This window comes from Moschus berezovskii, chromosome 10, assembly GCF_049115385.1.
Source record: "Moschus berezovskii isolate FMDL1 chromosome 10, NW_MosBer_1.0, whole genome shotgun sequence".
Classification (NCBI taxonomy): domain Eukaryota; kingdom Metazoa; phylum Chordata; class Mammalia; order Artiodactyla; family Moschidae; genus Moschus; species Moschus berezovskii.
In genome coordinates, this window is record NC_142469.1 from 91,349,183 (window position 1) to 91,371,461 (window position 22,279).

The following is a 22,279-nucleotide window of genomic DNA, read 5'->3' on the forward strand; positions in this document are numbered from 1 at the left end:
GCCTTACCCTTACTCTCATTAAAGTAGCCTTATTTTCTTTCTGTGGTCTGATTATTTTCACTTTTCTTTTTTTGTTGTTGTTCTTATTTTTATTTTTTTAATTTATTTATTTTAATTGGAGGCTAATTACTTTACAATATTGTGTTGGTTTTGCCATACATTGACATGAATCCACCCCAGGTGTACATGTGTTCCCCATCTTGAACACCCCTCCCACCTCCCTCCCCATCCCCTCCCTCTGGTTCATCCCAGTGTGCCAGCCCTGAGCATCCTGTATCATTCATTGAACCTGGACTGGTGATTCGTTTCACATATGATAATATACATGTTTCAGTGCCATTCTCCCAAATCTTCCCACCCTCACCCTCTCCCACAGAGTCCCAAAGACTGTTCTATACATCTGTGTCTCTTTTGCTGTCTCGTATACAGGGTTATCATTACCATCTTTCTAAATTCCATATATATGCGTTAGTATATTGTATTGGTGTTTTTCTTTCTGGCTTACTTCACTCTGTATGATAGGCTCTAGTTTCATCCACCTTATTAGAACTGGTTCAAATGCATTCTTTTTAATGGCTGAGTAATACTCCATTGTGTATATGTACCACAACTTGCTTATTAATTCATCTGCAGATGGACATCTAGGTTGCTTCGATGTCCTGGCTATTATAAACAGTGCTGCAATGAACATTGGAGTACATGCGTCTCTTTCAATTCTGGTTTCCTCGGTGTGTATGCCCAGGAGTGTGATTTCTGGGTCATATGGCAGTTCTATTTCCAGTTTTTTAAGGGATCTCTACACTGTTCTCCATAGTGGTTGTACTAGTTTGCATTCCCACCAACAGTGTAAGAGGGTTCCCTTCTCTCCACACCCTCTCCAGCATTTATTGCTTGTAGATTTTTGGATAGCAGCCATTTTGACTGGTGTGAAATGGTACCTCATTGTGGTTTTGATTTGCATTTCTCTGATTATTTTCACTTTTCTGCCCACAAGTTAAATCAGTCCATTTTTTACTTTGCCTACTCATCACATTCAAGAGCTGAGCTGTTTGGAATGGAATCTCACCTACCTCCACAGAGCGTTTTGCTATTTCATGCTCTTATGACACGGTCTCCAGGCAACTGTGAGAGAACTGGCCTATGTGAACTCTCCACTCTCTCAGGATTCTGCTCCAGGCAAACATCATGCAGAGATAACTCAGAAGCTTAAAAGAAGAAAAGAAATCCAGGAGAACATCAATGGAAATACCAAAAAAAGAAAAAAAAGGATTCAAAAAATTAAATCCTCCATAAAAACAAAGAAAAAAAACTAGCAGAGATTATCAGAATCAACTTTTAGAATTCTGAAAATCACCAAAGACTCTTTTCCAGAAAAATGACCCTATCTCTTTAAGGACAGGAAGGTTTATAGGGTTTTTACTTGTCCCAGTCCCATCCCATGGTCTCCAGCAAAGCAGTATCTTTGAAATCTAACAGCCTGTGTTCCTGGTACAAGAAAATGGAGCTGAATCTCTTTCAAAGCCTCATTTCCAGAAAAACAAAAACTGAAAAAAATGTTACCAACAAATCTGCTCTATGAAAAACACCGGAGGAAGTTTTTCAGGCTGAAATCAAAGGATAGTAGGCAGTAACTCGTACCCATATGAAGAAATGAAGTGCACTGTAAGGGAAATTTAAAAGTACTTAGAGATGAATGAAAAACAATTAACAACATAGCAAAACGTACCAGATGCCATGAAAGCAGTGCCTGCATGCGTGCTAAGTCACTTCAGTCATGTCCAACTCTTTGTGACCCTGTGGACCATAGCCCAACAGGCTCCTCTGTCCATGGAATTCTCCAGAAAAGAATACTGGAGTGAGTTGCCATGCCCTCTTCCAGAGGATCTTCCCTACCCGGGGATAGAACCCGTGTCTCTTATGTCTCCTGCTTTGGCAGGTGGGTTCTTTACCGCTAGCACCACCTGGGAAGCCCAATGAAAGCAGTACTAAGAGGGAAATTTATAGCTATAAATGCTTGCATTTAAAATGAACAAAGATCTCAAATCAATAACTTTCCACCTTAAAAAAACAACTAGAAAACTGGAAAAGAAAGAAAAAACTAAACCCAAAATAGGCAGTGGGAAGGGATTAATAAATATTAAAACAGAGATAAATCAATTCAACATTGTACTGAAGATATTAGTCAAGGCAATTAGGCAAGGAAAGGACCTAAGAACATATAGATCAGGAATAAATTAGATAGCAGTGATCATTACATAACTTTATGAACAAACCAAAACTACAGATTTATAATTTCAATTGGGAATTTATAGTATGTGAATTATCTCTCAATTGTATAAAAGTGAGTCTCATAGGTCTTTATAAAAATTCTGTTCATTCGCTTACTTGTTTGTTTAAAAAAAGGAAAAAAATCCAAAGGTCTGTACTGACCATTTTTCTTTGACTCCTTCCCTCTTTCCTATATGTTATATCATGACACTGGTTTCCTTTATTTTCCCCTAGCACATGGAGAGAAACATGAGGAATTAATTACCTCAGGAAGTCCAGATTCCCACACTATTAGTGAGGGACAAAAATCTTCAGGAACTTCCAAAGCAACAAGAAAAGGTAAAGAAAAGTCTTCTGAGAAAGAAAAGACAGCCAAAGAAAAACAAGCACCTCGCTTTGAGCCTCAGGTGGGTGTGATGTTTTTTCTTATCAGAATTGCTTAATAGCTTCAGGCTCATTGGGTCACTATTTAACCATATCTTTGAAGGAAAAAAATCTCGAAAAATTCCATCTCCTTGTGTCCAGCAATCATCTGGATACTTTAAATACTTTAAATGTCCAATTCCTTGGACATCTTCTGTAAGCAGTCTTCTTTAGTTTAGTATCAAAAAGCATTAATTGAGCTCTAAATATGTAAGATATTTTGGGGACTTGGATTTCTAATGTTAATATTATACAACCCCTACCTTGAAAGAACTCACAGTCTAATGGAGGAGATTGAAGGTAAAAAGAGAGTTGTGATGTTACGTATGATATGCACAGTGGTAGAAAGGATAGGTACCTCTGCCTAGAGGAATCCTGAACTGAGTCAGTGATCAAAGGCATGCTGAGGCAAAATCCAACACAATCTGGTTTTTTAGTCACTAAGTTGTGAGCTATGAGGCTGGAAGGGTAAGTAAGGGTCAAGTGGAGAGGAGCCTTCAAGCCTGATTAGAAAGGTGGGACTCTATAAGCCAGGGATCCTGATTCCAAATTTTTCACTGCCAGTTAAGTAATCCCAATGATTAGGGGTAAAGAGGAGTATGTGGGTGGGAAACTTGAGGAGTACAAGTACAATCCTAAAGATACTCAGATTCAAGCTGTTTAAACACTGAACTCAAGACAAATCATCTGTAAAGACAAAATCTTCCCATCATTGGTGATTGCAGCTTAGGCTATGCAGGGCTAGCGGGTGGGAGGTGGGGCCTTTAAGAAGTGTATTGACATGATGAGATTTACATTTCAGATACCTTGATGACTTTTAAGGGTATGAAATCAAAAGCAAAAAGACTAGAGATAGGAAGACCATCAGAAAGCAGCGCAATACTCCAGACAAAAGAGTACAAGCAGATACAGGTCAAAGAAAGGAAGAAGACAAATAAAGAACTAGCTAAGAAACAAACTCAGTATGTAGTTATTAATCCAAAGGGGATGACAAAGAGCAAGAAGGAACAAAGGATATCTACCAGCTTGGTTAACCAAATAGTATATTGGTAGTAAAATAGACTAAAGAAAAATGAACAGATTCAAAGATAATGACTCCATTTTCCCATACTCCAGTCATAGAAATACCTGTTCATTTGCATTTTCAAGTTGTAATTTCTTAGCTCTTGGAGTATACCTTTGTAAACATTGAAAGCTAAATAAACTTAACTTCCACTGGTGGCAAGAGGAAACTGAGGGGCTGGTGGAGCTTACGGTGCTGCTCTTCTGTTTGCAATGAAAGCTCTGCTGTTGCAAGCCAGCTCCAGTCCAAAAGCAATGCGAGGAAGAGGAGAATTGCCACTGTTACAGAAGCAGTTTCAGCCTGCATCCCATAATGCAAACGGTCTTTTGAAGAAGTAGAGAAGCAAGCAACTATAATTTTTAGGCCCACCTCAGCATTATTGGAGGATAAGCCACATCAGCCTTCAAAGAGGATTTCGTATAAGCAAATGAAATGGAAACAGACCAAAATGAAGCACATACTTCAAGTAACACTGGTACCCTACAAGCAACCAAGGTTTATATATTAGGATTTTGAAATTTAGCATTTGCGCTCCTAAGGGACTTAGAAAAGTGAGCATTCATATGTCACCCTTGAACTTTGTTTCAAAGGCTGTTTTGGCAATCAGAATGAAATGATTTCATGTTTAGCTCAATAAGGCAAGTTCTCAAATATTAAGAAAAGTATCTTACAGTGGCCGATGAAAACAGCTAAATGTTAAGCAACCTGCCAAACCTCTGGAAAAATAGTGTTATATCAGCAGAAAAGAGAAGTCAGGGTATAAAGATGAAGAAAAAGTAAACAAAGTCATTTTCATAGCACAAATGGTTTAACCACAAAATTTGGAGAGTCATTCTACCTTTTATCAAATCATATTAATTCATTCTTGAAAGGTGAGGGGAAAAGTCTCAAAAAAAGGAAATAAACATTTCCAAGACAAATCATAAATTGAAAATAGAAACACTGAAAAGAGAAAATACAGTTCTTCAGTTACTGGTGTCCTGACTTGTAAGAAGCTCGACTCAGAATCTTCTTTACATGCTGTGGACAAGCCTGTAAGTCCAAGTGGGTCACCTGAGCTTCCTCTAGTTTCTATTAATACTAAACAAAGTACTGAAAACTCTCTTACTCATTTCAGTGAAGGTGGACGAGCTTTAGTGTAGGTAGTTATACTGGTGCACTCGTTACCAAATTAAAGTATGATTCAGTTCCAGGAAGAGGCAGTTAAAGCAAGACTAGGAGCAAAGACAAAAATTAAGAGAAGAAAAAACATTTCTCTCTTCAACAAGAAAAAACTGCCAGGATAAGTATTGATGACAGAACCTGGGCATTCATTCAAGCATTAAGAGCAACTGACCCAAAGCTCTGCGTTAATGGATTGAAGAAGTGACTTTCATCTTCAAACATTTCCTGAGGGAAAAGGAGTGGCTGCCAAGGAAAGAATTATTCCATATTTTTTAGGACTGAGACAAATTGAAGATGGCATTTTTCAGACTGCAGTTAGAAAAAGTTTGGCTTTAATTTGGCTACATGAATCCAGGGAAAGGAAGAATTTGCACAATTGATGATGGAGGAATAAGGGATGTGACAACTCTTCAGACATTATGGAAATCAGCTGAACTCACCCACAAGCCAGTTTATGAGTTCTTTGACTGTGTGTGTGGTGGAAGTACAGGCACCACATTGGCTTCATGTTGGAATCATTTCATATGTCCTCGGGTGAAGGTAAGGAACTCTGTCAAAAATGAGGATAAGATGTGTTTTCACAAAATGTCATTGTTGGAACCGTCAAAATAAATTGGAGCCCTGCATTTTATGATAGTCAAACTTTGGGAAGTAAGTCTTAAGGATAGAATGGGATACACACTAATGATAGGAATAACAAGAAATCCCAGAAATCTTAAGTTAGCTGCACAAGGTACCATGGTAAACAGAGGAATAATGCCAACAGCTTTTATTACTAGCTCTTAGTAGTTGGAAAGCTGTCAGGATAAGATGTGGTAGGCCACCAGAGCTGCATCTGTTGCTCCAGGCTACTTGGCAAAGTGTGCATTTGGAAAATGATCTTCATCAAGAGGGAAGTTTGCTTCCAACTAACCCCTCAGTATTAGCAATGAATGAGTGTAAATGTCTTTAGTCAGACATCCCATTAGCATGCCTAGGAAATTGAATATTGGACACTGGACATTATGAGAGTTATGTGAGAAACACTGTGACATACACACACTTGAAAACCAAACTGAAGTTATCAACAGCGCTACAGATACAGAAAAAAACCAATATAATACTTGATGTTCTGTTATTTCCTGTTTCCTACTTTAGATTCAATCCCATAATGTGTAAACACTTAACTCTAGATGAAAGCTGAAAAGGAAAGCTGGATAAGATTCAGGTGAAAGGGTTGAAGTCCATAGAAAGAAAATAAGGAAAAAATGGAAAAACTTGCAAAAACATTGTCCAAAAAAGTTATTCAGAAAGCTAATGATTGGATAAAACTAAAAATGGACATGTGTGAAAGCCTTCTGTTCTTTTCCAAACTGAGAGGAATGCGTGCATATTCTCCAAAATGAAAGTCTGTTCAGAAGATACATCAAGTTTAGTATGGAATTGTGGGATTCAGGATGAGGTAACTTTCAAGCACCCAAGAGTTCTAGGGAATCCTGAAAAAGATAATGTTTAGACAATCATATGATGTACAAAGGGTATGTTTGCTTTCAGAATTCATATGGGAGTTGGGTTTTATGACATTAATAATGAACTAAGCTTTAGGAATCTTAATATTGTGCGAGTTGATTTTAGTAGCTTTTGGTATGATATTGTTGGTTGTTTGAAAATTTATTAACATATGAACCAAACATTGTATACTTTGCATTTTTGCTTTAGTCACCAAAATCATGTTGAATATATTTGATCACTGATCTTATTCCATATGAAGAAGCTAACCTCTTCCTAAATTTACATTACTTATGTAATGCTTAAAATTCTCTAAGCAAGGCTTCAGCAATACGTGAACCATGAACTTCCAGATGTTCAAGCTGGTTTTAGAAAAGGCAGAGGAACCAGAGATCAAATTACCAACATCCGATAGATCATGGAAAAAACAAGAGAGTTCCAGAAAAACATCTATCTCTGCTTTATTGACTATGCCAAAGCCTTTGACTGTATGGATCACAAAAAACTGTGGAAAATTCTGCAAGAGATGGGAATACCAGACCACCTGACCTGCCTCTTGAGCATCCTATATGCAGGTCAGGAAGCAACAGTTAGAACTGGACATGGAACAACAGACTGGTTCCAAATAGGAAAAGGAGTCCGTCAAGGCTGTATATGGTCACCCTGCTTATTTAACTTATACACAGAGTACATCATGAGGAATGCTGGGCTGGAAGAAGCACAAGCCGGAATCAAGATTGTCGGGAGAAATATCAATAACCTTAGATATGCAGATGACACCACCCTTATGGCAGAAAGTGAAGAGGAACTAAAGAGCCTCTTAATGAAAGTGGAAGAAACGAGTGAAAAAGTTGGCTTAAAGCTCAACATTCAGAAAACTAAGATCATGGCATTTGGTCCCATCACTTCATGGGAAATAGATGGGGAAACAGTGGAAACAGTGGCTGACTTTATTTTTCTGGGCTCCAAAATCACGGCAGATGGAAACTGAAGCCATGAAATTAAAAGACGCTTACTCCTTGGAAGGAAAGTTATGACCAATCTAGACAGCATATTAAAAATCAGAGATATTACTTTGCCAACAAAGGTCTGTCTAGTTAAGGCTATGGTTTTTCCAGTGTTCATGTATGGATGTGAGAGTTGGACTGTGAAGAAAGCTGATCGCTGAAGAATTGATGCTTTTGAACTGTGGTGTTGGAGAAGACTCTTGAGAGTCCCTTGGACTGCAAGGAAATACAACCAGTCCATCCTAAAGGAGATCAGCCCTGGGTGTTCATTGGAAGGACTGATGCTAAAGCTGAAACTCCAATACTTTGGTCACCTGATGTGAAGAGCTGACTCATTTGAAAAGACCCTGATGCTGGGAAAGATTGAGGGCAGGAGGAGAAGGGGATGACAGAGGATAAGATGGTTGGATGGCATCATCAACTCAATGGACATGGGTTTGGGTGGACTCCGGGAGCTGATGATGGACAGGAAGGCCTGGCGTGATACGTGTTCATGGGGTTGCAAAGAGTCGGACATGACTAAGCGACTGAACTGAACAGAACCGAACTGATGTTCTCACTAGATGTATTCTGCAGTCCAAATTGCCTTTTTGTATAATATAATCTGAAAAAAATGCAGAAAAATGGAACATTCTCTATCAAATTACAGTTATGTTTGAAATGTGAAAGAATCAGATGATGTTTTCTATTCAAAATGTGTTTCTTGCAGCATTATGTGGCTCAAAAATATAGATTAAGTTCCAATCTACCACTCTTTTTGCCTTGAAACTTCGAGATAATGTTGAGTGTTAACTTTTCTAAATGTAGCTCCAGTTTATCATTCACTGATATAAAGTGAATTATTTGAATTTTCTGAAAAAATAGTCCTATCATTAACAACTACAATGAAACTATTCCAAGTTAAAGCAAATAAGCTAAATTCAGTCCATAAATTTACAGATATTTGGCCTTCCCTTAGTTCTTCAAAGTGTCCCCTTCCCTAATCAAAACTTTATCCTGGAGAAGTTTCTTAAAAACTTATTTATCAAGCAGTATGAAAGATGGCAAGAACTTATGTGCTGTGCTTTAGAAAGAACAAATAAAAGAATTTCCAATTGTGAGATTTAAATTTTCATCAGAGTTGTAAGGGAATATTGTAGAAAGCTAGGAGATCTTTTTGGTAACATTAAAACCAAACTGCTTATAAAAACTTGATTCAGTACCCCCCCCAATCTCCACTTCCCCATCTGCGTTATGTAATATGGATAATTGACATTGTCTCAGTCTTATGGAAAGTGCTAGAAACCACATCAGATTCAAGCTCCTCTCCCTACCAGATTGCTACCCATAAGTCTCAGTTTCTAGACATTTTCAAGTCCTATGACAATCAGCTCCCAGCCTAAGGTGCATGAAAGTGATCCTACAAGACATCAAAATATTGTCTTTCGTAACAAATGTATATCAATATATATATAGACTTGGAAATAACTATTTCTGCCCTCATGTAAAGAGACGGTATGAATGAGCCTAAGTGGAATTTAGAATTATTTGTAGTTTTTAGTTGAAATTTGCATACAGTGAAATACAGCAATATACTTCAGTGAGATGAATTTTGCCAAGTGCACTCATCATGTAACCCATATCTCTGTCAAGGTTTAGGTTATAGCCCATTTCCATAAGCTTAGCAATTCCCCCAAACCTCTCCACAGTGGATTCTGTCATCCACACACCTCTCCCCCATGCAAGTTTTGCCTGTCCTGGAATTTCATACAAATGAATCATACAAGATGTACTCTTCTATGTTCAACTTCTTAATTTCAGTATATGGTCTGTGTGAACTTCAATCACATGATGGTGTGTATTAATAGTTTATTACTTTTTAATGTTATGTAGTAGTCCCTGTGAGCTTCCCAGGTGGCTCAGTGGTAAAGAATCCGCCTTCCAAGTAGGAGAGATAGGTTTGATCCCTGGACTGAGAAGATCCCCTGGTGAAGGAAATAGCAAGCCACTCCAGTATTCTTGCCTGGGAAATCCCATGGACAGAGGAGTCTGGTGGGCTATCGTTCATAGGGTAGCAAAGAGTCTGACACAACTTCTCAACTAAACAGCAACAACAAAGTAATATAATACAGTTTGTTTATCCATTCATCAACTGACAGATGTTTATATCGTTTTCCATTTTCTGGCTGTTATGAATGAGGCTATAATAAATGTTCTCTTCCAAGTCTTTTTGCAAGCACATATTTTCATTTCTCTTGGGTAAAATACTTAATAGTGAAATTATGGATCATAAGGTAAAATCTAGACCCTTTTGAAGGGAAGAAAGCATCTGACCCAGACTTTTTTACTGTGCCTTGTCAGATGTACGCTGCCCACCCTCAACAAGAAGACCCGAATAAACCCTACTGGATTCTGAGGCTGGTCACTGAGCACAATGAAGCGGACTTTTTTGAAGTGAAAAAAGATACAGAACGAGCAGATGAAATCCGAGCCATGAAGCAAGCCTGGGAGATGACGGAGCCAGGAAGATCAATCAAGGTTATCTGAGTTTGAAAAATTGTCCTTTACCTTTCATTTCTGGGCGTGGTCTAATGGAAGAGCCATATTGGTGAAATCACATAGTCTTTAGGAAATATCTGAAATTTTGTCAGACATCAATTAATTAAATATTAAGACCACATTTGGACACATTGTGAAATATTATTAATACTATCTGGATACCCAGATGACTTGCGAAAGCAAAGCACATTATGGTACCACTTATGGCCCAAACCTTAGATCACCTTGTTCTTTCACATCATCTGGGATTAACACTCTGTGTCCTTAACACTGCCAACTAAAAAAGCATGAAAATGTCTAATACATGCTTTCAAATACTCTGAACATGCCTTAGATAAAGAAGAAGCATGCATTGCCCTTGTGAAATACTCATATTTCATGATTCCTCCTCTCTCTATTTTATATAAGAATCATTGCCATAGTGAAACATTGTTGTTATATATGTTTCATATCCCCAACTCAGGGTTATTGAGGCAGACAAAAAAAGTTCAGGAGCAACTGGATCTAAGCTGGAATGCCCAGTGTCTAAGTTTTAGGACTGCTTCTTCATTAGTTCTCACAGATCACTGTCAAAATCATAAATGGTTCAGAATTTTCTTCTCTGATGATTCATAAGAGCTGGCCTGCACCAGACTGCCATATTCATTGACATTTCCCCTTGTCACGAGTACTGTTGAGATGGTGTTTCCTGGACTATGTGTTGATGCTGTCTGTCTTTTAGGCTGCCCAGGCTCGTCTCCATTACCTCAGCCAGTTCATTAGGAAAACGCCTGATGCTGAGTGTGTGCCTGTGTCTGAAAGCCAAATCAAAGCAGGGGAAGAAGGTCAGTGGGCCCTGTCCCAGCTGCCCCAAGCATGGAACCATTACCTGCACTTCTTAATAGCTAGTCAACAAGTCATGCTTGCTAAAAAGAAAAAATTCATAATCTATTTCCTTATAGGACTGTAAAGTCATGGACTGTTCAATAAGAAAATAGGTTCTGAAGCATTTTCTTTTTACCAAGCAGATGTTCACTTTGTCCCCAAGTAGATATGATTTTCACCACTTAAGGAAAGATGAAGGGTGCAGTCTGGTTAGAAAGTAGCAGTATATGAACTTTAAGGCAGGGGAACAACTATAAATCTGGCACTTTTCTAATCCCAATAACAATAAATAATAGCAATAAGAAGTTAACTACTTTTATTGAGCAACTTGCTTGGGTCTGGGATTATGAAATACTAATCAGGTGCTGTTGTTTAGTTGCTAAGTCGTGTCCAACTCTTTGTGACCCCATGGACTGTAACCCACCAGGTTCCTCTGACCATAGGATTTTACAGGCAAGAATACTGGAATGGGTTGCCCTTTCCTTCTCCAGGGGATCTTCCCTACCCAGGGTCAAACATGCATCTTCTGCATTGGCTGACAGATTCTTTATCTCATCTAATACTCACATCATTCCACTGACATATAATATTATTTCCAACTTACCAGGACACAGACCCAGAGTAATTTTCTAAATTCACAAGCTACCAAGAAACAAAGCCAGCATGCAGACAGTGCTCTTCATCACCCGAGAGTCCTCCCACAAATGCTCATCTGCCTACATCTGTCACCACACTGAACTGTCCAGGGAGGCTAAAGACATTCACTTCACAAATTGTGGTTTTCCACTTTCACATCTTCAGGAGTATAACTCAATAACCATTATAAAAATAATGTTCCATAACTTTTCATATGAAAAGTATAAACCATAAATTTCATCCTAATCCTGTTTTTCTGGAGTGGGCACAAAGTGCTTTTATTACCTGACTTTAACCTATGGCAACTATGAGGTAGACCCTACTATTTACTCCTATTTTATAGCATTTAGAGACAAAAACTCAGAGGGTCACCTTATTCTTCCTACATCATATATCTAAAAATTGACAAAAATGGACATATTTCTAACTCTTAAAGTACTCGCTCCTGTAATAAGTAGAGTCTAATGTAATGGCTTTCTGGGTAGCTCAAATGGTAGAGAATCTTCCTGCAATGCAGAATATCTGGGTTCAATTCCTGGGTTGGGAAGATCCCCTGGAGAAGGGAATGGCAACCCACTCCAGTATGCTTGCCTGGAGAATCCCATGGACAGAGGAACCTGGTGGGCTACAGTCCTTGGGGTTGCAAAGAGTTGGACATGACTGAGTGACTAATACTTTCACTTTCTTTTCAATGTAATGTTATTACTATAAAGGTGAATAGAATACAGTCCTTGTTCATTAAGCTCTAGATTTTAATTGTTAAGTTTTTAAAAGTTATGTTATGTAAAAGAAAATTTATCGCACTGATTACTTGTTAAAAATGGCACAGAAGATTTTATTCAAGACCACTGTAGGAGAGAGATTGAACTCAATTCTGAACACAACAGAAACAAGTGAAAATTTATAACAAGTAAGGAACTAATGAAAAAATACTTCTATGAATTTGGTTAGGTATCAAGGGTCAGGGAAGAGAAATTTGATTAAATAACAAGTGAGGAGGATAAGAAGTTTGATTGGATATCAGTGGTGGGGAGATTTTCAATAAACTAGTTTAGCTGGATTCTTTGCTAAAACTGGAATTCACCACCAGTTAAGGACAAAGCCAAGTGGAGAACAGAGCTCAGAGAAGGCTGACCTTATATAAACTACAGCTAATAAAGACACATATTTTAATTGAACAGCTTGGTGTGTTTTCACATACATGTATACTCAGGAGCCACTGTTCAGATCACAATAAAACATCACAGTAGTCCTCTTCATTCTCTTTCCCAGACTTTTCCTTCCTCAAAGAAGCCATTCGCCTGATCTCTATCACGATGAATTAATCTTTCCCATTCTTGAACTTTACATATTTATGTATTCTGTATGTCTTGTTATTTTTTTGTGTGTGTGATTTCATAGAATACAAGGTTTTTTTTTTAGTGCTGCATATGTCGTATTTAGTAGTAACATCTTTGAGTGCCATAAAAGAGTCAGATAAAAAGTTCCATGAATTTTTATAACAAAGAGTCTATACCCATCAGGCAGCGTGATGTGGAAGAAGTGGCAAGTAGGCAAGGGCACGAAGGATCTAGCAAAGTCAACAAACAGTGAAAGTGGAGGATCTTCCCCAGCAGGGAAGGAAGAGCGTGATCAGAGCTTACGGAGGGAAAATATCAGTAAGTATTGCCCTTATGATAAGATAAATCCATATCTTGAAATAGAGATTCTGGAAAAAATATTATTTTAACATATATGATGGCTAGGGTTGAACACAGAAAAATATGTATATAGGATTCGTAGGTCTTCATTTTAATTACTAGAGTGGTAATCTGCTCAAAGACATGATTAATAAACACTTAACCTAAAGATAAAAGTGAGAATTTCTTTTTGAGTGATAGCACATACAATCGTCACTAAACATAGATTCTTTTTGTTTTATCTATAGTGTCCTGCATCTTTTATAACCAGTGTTAAATATTTATGTTCCTCTATTCTAACACAAATTTTTCCACTGTATATATATAATATATTCCATTATATTATATATAGATAGATAGATTGATTGATTATTCAGTTGCTAAGTCATGTTCAACTCCTTGCAACTGCATGGACTGCAGCATGCCAGGCTTCCCTGCCCTTCATCATCTCCTGGAGTTTGCTCAAACTCATGTCCATTGAGTCAATGATGCCATCAAACCATCTCATCCTCTGTCAACCCCCTGCTCTCCTGCCCTCAATCTTTCCCAGCATCAGGGTCTTTTCCAATGAGTCAGCTCTTTGCATCAGGTGGCCAAATATATATATGTGTGTGTGTGTGTGTGTACACACAACATATCTTATTTGTCTATTCATCAGCTGATGACACTCAGGTTGCTTCTCTATTTTGACTATGGTAAATAATGCTGCAATGGAACATGTGCATTTGAGGTGCATGTATCTTTTTTGAAATAGTGTTTTCATTTTCTTCAGCTATATACCCAAGAGTGCAATTCAGATATATAACCTGGAATAGATCATATGGTAGCTCTATTTTTAGTGTTCTAAAGAACCTCCATACTGTTTTCCACAGTGGCTGCACCAATTTACATACTCACCAGCAGTGTACAAGGGTTCCCTTTACTCCACAACTTTGCCAATATTTGTTATTTATAGTCTCTTTGAGAATAGTTGTTCCAAAGGTGTGAAGTGATACCTCACTGTGGTTTTCATTGGCATTTCTCTGATGATTAGCATGTTGAGCATCTTTTAATGTGCCTATTTGTCATTTGTATGTCTTCTTTGGAAAAATGTATATTCATGTCTTCTGTCCATTTTTTATCAGATTGGTATTTGTTTGATATTGAGTTGTATGAGCTGTTTATATACTTTAGATATTAACCCCTTATGAGGGTATAGCTTTGGGTAATAAGGAGGGGTCACAAAACAGAGAGGACAGGTCAGAATGAGTAGGGATGGAAGATCTAGAGACCAAAGCAGCCTGTCCTCAAGCAAAAAATTCTTCAAAGCACTCTTAAATATGTCTTATTATCATTTTATTTTAATATAAAATGATAAGTTTAATTATACACCATCAAAAAGAAATTTACTTACCCTCCCACCAAAAAGGGATGTGCTGCTGTGTGGTTCTGGTACATCATAGCACTGAGACTCTGCTGTATACCCCAGATACTGCTGCTGTGGCAGCAATCCTGCTTGAGAATCACAGGTCCGCTTATCTAGCTGTTCTCTGGTACTTTGTGATTTGCTCCCACCTCTGCTGTTGTTGCATCACAAATTGGCCCTCACTCCTCAAGACACCTTACCCATAGGAGATTGTAGACCCTGTGACAGCTTTACATGCTCTGGGCTTTATATCTGTGTACATATACATGCATACATTGGAGAAGGAAATGGCAACCCATTCCAGTATTCTTGCCTGGAGGATCCCATGGACAGAGGAGCCTGGAGGGTTACAGTCCACGGCCTCGAAAGAGGCAGACATGACTGAGTGACTGAACAGCAATTTATGTGTGTGCCATGTTGCTTCAGTTGTGTCCAACGCTTTGAAACCCTGTAGATTGTAGCACGCCAGGCTGCTCTGTCCGTGGGATCCTCCAGGCAGGAATACTGGGTTAGGTAGCCATGCCTTACTTGGGGGGATCTTTCCAACTCAAGGACTAAACCCACATCTCTTATGTCTCCTGCATTAGCAGGCAGTTTCTTTACCACTAGCACCACCTGGGAATCCCCAAGCATCAACAGACATATACATATATGTATATTTATTTACTCATTTGTTTGTGACTCTTCAAATACTACCCTACTCTTGCTACTATCTTCATATATAATAGGTAATTTAAAACAACTTCCTCCATAATGCCAGAGGACATATAAATAATATCATTATTGATTTCATATCCAAGCATTTTTTTTGCAACACCAAGCCATCAGCAAGTTTGAGTTCAAACGTGGCTTTCAACTTCCCTATTATTTCTAGGGGCCTTGGAAAGTGCCTCGGTCTTTATTCCCAAACTTTTCTCCAGGCTTTACAATAAGTCAGTGGATCTTCCCTGGTGGCTCAAGACGGTAAAGTCTGCCTACAATGCAGGAGACCCAGGTTCAATCCCTGGGGCGGGAAGATCTCCTGGAGAAGGAAATGGCAACCCACTCCAGTATTCCTGCCTGGAAAATCCATGGAGGGAGGAGCCTGGTGGGCTACAGTCCAAGGGGTCGCAAAGAGTCGGACACAACTGAGCGTCTTCATTCACTCATTCTTCACTGTGCCTTTTAAATGGTTATTTTCTAACTATCCACAATGAAAAGTTCTCTGCTGATTCTGTTGCAAACTGAAACTGTTATAGGATACAATAAAATGATCCAATGATGAGTAATCGCTATAAAAACATTTCTAAATGTATACTCTCAAGACTCATCCCATAGAGTACCTGTATGCAGACAGGATAACACACACACACACACACATTCTTTGAGCTACACTGTTATGGAGGTCCAAGTCCATACTCTGCTTACTTATGCTTTGCACACATGTTCAGTCACGTCCAACTCATTTGTGACCCCATGGACTGTAGCCTGCCAGGTTCCTTTGTCCATGGGATTTTCCACCCAAGAATACTAGAGTGGGTTGCCATTTCCTTCTCCAGAGATCTTCCCAATGCAGGGATCAAACCCATGTCTCCTACATCTCCTGCACTGTTCAGTTCAGTTCAGTCGCTCAGTCGTGTCCGACTCTTTGTGACCCCATGAATCACAGCATGCCAGGCCTCCCTGTCCATCACCAACTCTCGGAGTTCACTCAAACTCATGTCCACCGAGTCGGTGATGCCACCCAGCCATCTCATTCTCTGTCGTCCCCTTCTCCTCCTGCCCCCAATCCCTCCCAGCATCAGAGTCTTTTCCAGTGAATCAACTCTTCGCATGAGGTGTCCAAAGTATTGGAGTTTCAGCTTTAGCATCAGTCCTTCCAATGAACACCCAGGATTGATCTCCTTTAGAATGGACTGGTTGGATCTCCTTGCAGTCCAAGGGACTCTCAGGAGTCTTCTCCAGCACCACAGTTCAAAAGCATCAATTCTTCGGCGATCAGCTTTCTTCACAGTCCAACTCTCACATCCACACATGTTCACTGGAAAAACCATAGCCTTGACTAGACATACCTTGGTTGGCAAAAGGTGGATTCTTTACCACTGGGAAGCCCCTTATTTGGACACACTTTATTCTGATACAACAGTTTTACAGATGAACACAAAGATTCACCTTCTTGGCCCCTTTTACACCCTCTCTGTTAAAATATATATTACTTGGCCGGACGTAAAAGAACACAAACATCTAATTAATCAAAAACATTTTCTTTCCAATCAGAGTCAACAGAGTTGGTGTCTTATCGAAACAATTTAAGTTTGAATGCCAAAAATAAATGCAACAAAAGTAGATATGTTCCTAAGAAAAACACTTGAATTTTAGATATCTAAGATCACAGAGCAACCACAATGAAAAAATAAGTTATTAACCACTGGTTTCTAGAAGAGTCCTGTTGTATATAAGATGCCAATATTTTAGGAATATTTTATTTCATGTTATAAAGTGAAAAACATGACTGAATTTTTGTTTTAATGATGGAGCAAAGTTGGGGTTTGTAGTATGGTATTCTTTTTTCTCACTTGTACCCTGCTGATAAAGCCATACTTTTGAAAACTGTAAAACTAATTTGATGATATTATTTTTTATGCTTATAAAATTTTGCATTAGATTATATTTATGAATGAATAATCCCTTTTAATAAGTTGTTCTGAATTAATCACTTTACATCATTCCTGGAGACTTTTACAACCACATGTGAGCATCAAGATTAAATGGTCAATGGGAGATTGGGATTTTTCTTAGCCTCTCCCATAAAGCAATGATAAAATGGAAAAGATTGATTAAGAAACATTTCAAAATTCTGAAGGTGTACAACTAAATAAAATATTTAATAAAAATAAAAACAAATAACATAATTGTATGATTTTCCTATCCTGTAAAAATAATCATGAACTTAGTGACTTAAAACAGTGCAAACTTTCTGCAGTTCTTAGTTCAGTTCGGTTCAGTCACACAGTCATGTCCGACTCCTTGCGACCCCATGGACTGCAGCACTCCAGGCCTCCCTGTCCATCACCAACTCCCGGAGGCTACCCAAATTTATGTCCATTGAGTCGGCTATGCCATCCAACCATCTCATCCACTGTCATCCCTTCTCCTCCTGCCCTCAGTCTTTCCCAACATCAGGGTCTTTTCAAATGAGTCAGCTCTTTGCATCACATGGCCAAAGTATTGGAGTTTCAGCTTCAGCATCAGTCCTTTCAATGAACATCCAGGACTGATCTCCTTTAGGATGGACTGGTTGGATCTCCTTGCAGTCCAAGGGACTCTCAAGAGTCTTCTCCAACACTACAATTCAAAAGTATCAATTCTTTGGTGCTCAGCTTTCTTTATTTCTTTTTTATTTTTATTGGAGGCTAATTATTTTACAATATTATATTGGTTGGTTTTGCCATACATTGACAAGAATCCGCCCCGGGTGCACATGAGTTCCCCCTCCCGAACCCCCCTCCCACCTCCCTCCTCCCCTTATTCCCCCTCTGGGTCATCCCCGCACACCAGCCCCGAATATCCTGTAACATGCATCGACCCTGAACTGGCGATTCGTTTCACATATGATAATATACATGTTTCAGTGCCATTCTCCCAAACCATCCCACCCTCACCCTCTCCTACAGAGTCCCAAAGACTGTTCTATACATCTGTGTCTCTTTTGCTGTCTCGTATACAGGGTTATCATTTGCATCTTTCTAAATTCCATATATATGCGTTAGTATATTGTATTGGTGTTTTTCTTTCTGGCTTACTTCACTCTGTATAATAGGCTCTAGTTTCATCCACCTCATTAGAACTGGTTCAAATGCATTCTTTTTAATGGCTGAGTAATACTCCATTGTGTATATGTACCAAAGCTTTCTTATCCATTCGTCTGCAGATGGACATCGAGGTTGCTTCCATGTCCTGGCTATTATAAACAGTGCTGCGATGAACATTGGAGTACATGTGTCTCTTTCAATTCTGGTTTCCTCGGTGTGTATGCCCCGGAGTGCGATTGCTGGATCATATGGCAGTTCTATTTCCAGTTTTTTGAGGAATCTCCACACTGTTCTCCATAGTGGCTGTACTAGTTTGCATTCCCACCAACAGTGTAAGAGGGTTTCCTTTTCTCCACACCCTCTCCAGCATTTATTGCATGTAGACTTTTGGATAGCAGCCATTCTGACTGGTATGAAATGGTATCTCATTGTGGTTTTGATTTGCATTTCTCTGATTATGAGGGATGTTGAGCATTTTTTCATGTGTTTGTTAGCCATCTTTATGTCTTCTTTGGGGAAATGTCTGTTTAGTTCTTTGGCCCAGCTTTCTTTATAGTCCAACTCTCACATCCATACATGACCACTAGAAAAACCAGAGCCTTGACTACGTGGACCTTTGATGGCAAAGTAGTGTCTCTTTAATATGGTGTCTAGATTGTTCATAACTTTCCTTCTAAGGAGTAAGCGTCTTTTAATTTCATGGCTGCAGTCACCATCTGCAGTGATTTTGGAGCCCAGAAAAATAAAATCAGCCACTGTTTCCATTGTTTCCCCATCTATTTCCCATGAAGGGATGGGACCAGATGCATTGATCTTTGTTTTCTGAATGTTGAGCTTTAAGCCAACTTTTTCACTCTCCTCTTTCACTTTAGCAAGAAGCTCTTTATTTCTTCACTTTCTGCCATAAGGTTGGTGGCATCTGCATATCTGAAGTTATTGATATTTCTCCCAGCAATCTTGATTCGAGCTTGTGCTTCATCCAACATTGCATTTCTCATGATGTACTCTGCATATAAGTTAATGAAGCAGGGTGACAATATACAGCCTTGAAGTACTCCTTTTCCTATTTGGAACCAGTCTATTGTTCCATGTCCAGTTCTAACTGTTGCTTCCTAACCTGCATACAGGTTTCTCAAGAGACAGGTCAGGTGTTCTGGTATTTCCATCTCTTTCAGAATTTTCCACAGTTTGTTGTGATCCACACAGTCAAAGGCTCTGGCATAGTCATAAAGCAGAAATAGATGTTTTTTCTGGAACTCTTTTGTATTTTTGATGATCCAGCGGATGTTGGCAATTTGATCTCTGGTTCTTCCGCCTTTTCTAAAACCAGCTTGAACATCTGGAAGTTCACACTTAACGTATTGCTGAAGCCTGGCCTAGAGAATTTTGAGCATTAATTTACTAGCGTATGAGAGGAGTGCAATTGTGCAGTAGTTTGAGAATTCTTTGGCATTTTCTTTCTTTGTGATTGGAATGAAAACTGACCTTTTCCAGTCCTGTGGCCTCTGCTGAGTTTTCCGAATTTGCTGATACATTGAGTGCATCACTTTCACAGCATCATCTTTTAGGATTTGAAATAGCTCAACTGGGATCCCATCACCTCTGCTAGTTTTGTTCATAGTGATGCTTTCTAAGGCCCACTAGACTTCACATTCCAGGATGTCTGGTTCTAGGTGAGTGATCACACCATCGTGATGAAGATCTTTTTTGTACAGTTCTTCTGTGTATTCTTGCCACTTCCTCTTAATATCTTCTGCTTCTGTCAGGTCCATACCATTGCTGTCCTTTATTGAGCCCATCTTTTCATGAGAAGTTCTCTTGGTATCTCTAATTTTTTTGAAGAGATCTCTAGTCTTTCCCATTTATTGTTTTCCTCTGTTTCTTTACATTGATTGCTGAGAAAGGTTTTCTTATCTCTCCTAGCCATTCTTTGGAACTCTGCATTCCAATGGGTATATCTTTCCTTTTCTCTTTTGCTTTCACTTCTCTTCTTTTCACAGCTATTTGTAAGGCCTCCTCAGACAGCCATTTTGCTTTTTTTCATTTCTTTTTCTTTGGAATGATCTTGATCCTTGTCTCCTGTACAGTGTCAGGAACCTCTGTCCATAGTTCATCAGGCCCTCTGTCTATCAGATTGAGCCCCTTAAATCTTTTTAGTAATTTACAGAGTTGTGCCACCAGTACCAAATATCGTTTCAAAGCATTCCTTTTATCCTTTTATCCAAATAAATTCTTTTGTGCCGTCTTAAACTCACTCTGCATTCCCAGCAAAAGCCTCAGTCTTTTTGTCTATGTAGATTTGCCTTTCCTGGATATTTTATGCAAATAGGGATCAAAAATTATGGTTACATTTTTAAGAAACTGTCAAGTCATAATGTTTTGATTATTGTTAGCTTCATAATACCATAGAAGGCAATGGCAACCCACTCCAGTACTCTTGCCTAGAAAATCCCATGGGTGGAGGAGTCCGGGGCTGCAGTCCATGGGGTCGGACACGACTCAGCAACTTCAATTTCACTTTTCACTTTCATGCATTGGAGAAGGAAGTGGAAACCCACTCCAGTTTTCCTTCCTGGAGAATTCTAGGGACGGGGGAGCCCAGTGGGCTGCCACCTATGGGGTCGCACAGAGTCGGACACGACTGATGTACTTAGCAGCAGCAGCAGCTTCATAATACATTCTGAAATCATGAAGTTGGAATCCTTCCCCTTAGTCTTTATCAGAATTATTTTGGTTATTCTTGGTATTTCCATTTTCATATAAGTTTTGAGGTCTGCTTGTCAAATTTTGTAAACTATCTACTAAGATTTTGATAGAAATTACACTGAATTTATGGGTCAATACAGGGAGAAGTGCTCTCTTAGTATATTGAGACTTGTATCCCAAAACATTCTCACCCATCCAAAGAAGTGAATCAGCTGTATGTTTATAATATTTATATATGTATTCTCTCCCTCTTGTACCTCCCTCCCACACTCCCTCCCACCCCTTTAGATTATCACAGAGCACCAAGTTAATCCTCCTGTGTTATACATCAGCTTGCCACTAACTGTCTGTTTTACACATGGTAGTGGATATATGTCAATCCTAATCTCCCAATTCATTCCACCCTCCCCTTACCCATCTGTGTCCACATGTCCATTCTCTATGTCTGAATCTTTATTCCTGCTCTTGAAATAGGTTCATCTGTACCATTTTTCTAGATTCCATGTATATGCATTAATAAATGATATTTGTTTTTCTCTTTCTGACTTACTTCACTCTATATGACAGACTCTAGGTCCATCCACATCTCTGCAAATGACCTAATTATGTTCCTTTTATGCCTGAGTAATATTCCATCTGAACTGAACTGAACTGAATATTCCATTGTGTGTGTGTGTGTATATATATATATATATATATATACCACATCATCTTTATCCATTCAGTTGTCATTGGACATTTCAGTAATTACCATTTCCTGGCTACTGTCTTAAAAACAGTTTTATATTCCACCCCATAGTGCTTAGTATAGCTTGCACGGTTAGATCAAGCTCTTTAAATGTTAGATTATTTAACTTGCTTATAACAAAATTTTGTAACCTTCTTTGGTCTCTGCTTTCACTTAATTAAAATAGAGTGATTGTGTAACTCTTCTTATAGAGCATATTCATTTTTTTCTGTATTAATTTTATCACCATTTAACTACAAGTATGGTAACACCTTTCAAGATTTGAAATAGCTCAACTGGAATTCCATCACCTCCACTAGCTTTGTTCATAGTGATGCTTTCTAAGGCCCACTTGACTTCACATTCCAAGATGTCTGGTTCCAGGTGAGTGATCACACCATCGTGATTATCTTGGTCGTGAAGATCTTTTTTGTACAGTTCTTCTGTGTATTCTTGCCACCTCTTCTTAATATCTTCTGCTTCTGTTAGGTCCATACCATTTCTGTCCTTTATCGAGCCC

At 38.8% G+C, this 22,279-nt stretch overlaps 1 protein-coding gene and 1 pseudogene across 2 annotated transcripts in view; both read left to right on the forward strand.

The window, feature by feature from the left end:
- The window catches only part of ADGB (androglobin), a 181,504-nt gene that overhangs the window by 153,494 nt on the left and 5,731 nt on the right, over window positions 1–22,279 (forward strand). For both annotated transcript variants that reach the window (XM_088840947.1, XM_088840948.1), the window contains 4 exons: window positions 2,503–2,675; window positions 9,754–9,930; window positions 10,673–10,775; window positions 12,975–13,109. In XM_088840947.1, coding sequence (XP_088697073.1) covers window positions 2,503–2,675; window positions 9,754–9,930; window positions 10,673–10,775; window positions 12,975–13,109 — 588 coding nt within the window. The remainder of the gene's footprint in view (window positions 1–2,502; window positions 2,676–9,753; window positions 9,931–10,672; window positions 10,776–12,974; window positions 13,110–22,279) is intronic.
- LOC148776353 (calcium-independent phospholipase A2-gamma pseudogene) lies at window positions 4,099–6,303 on the forward strand (annotated as a pseudogene).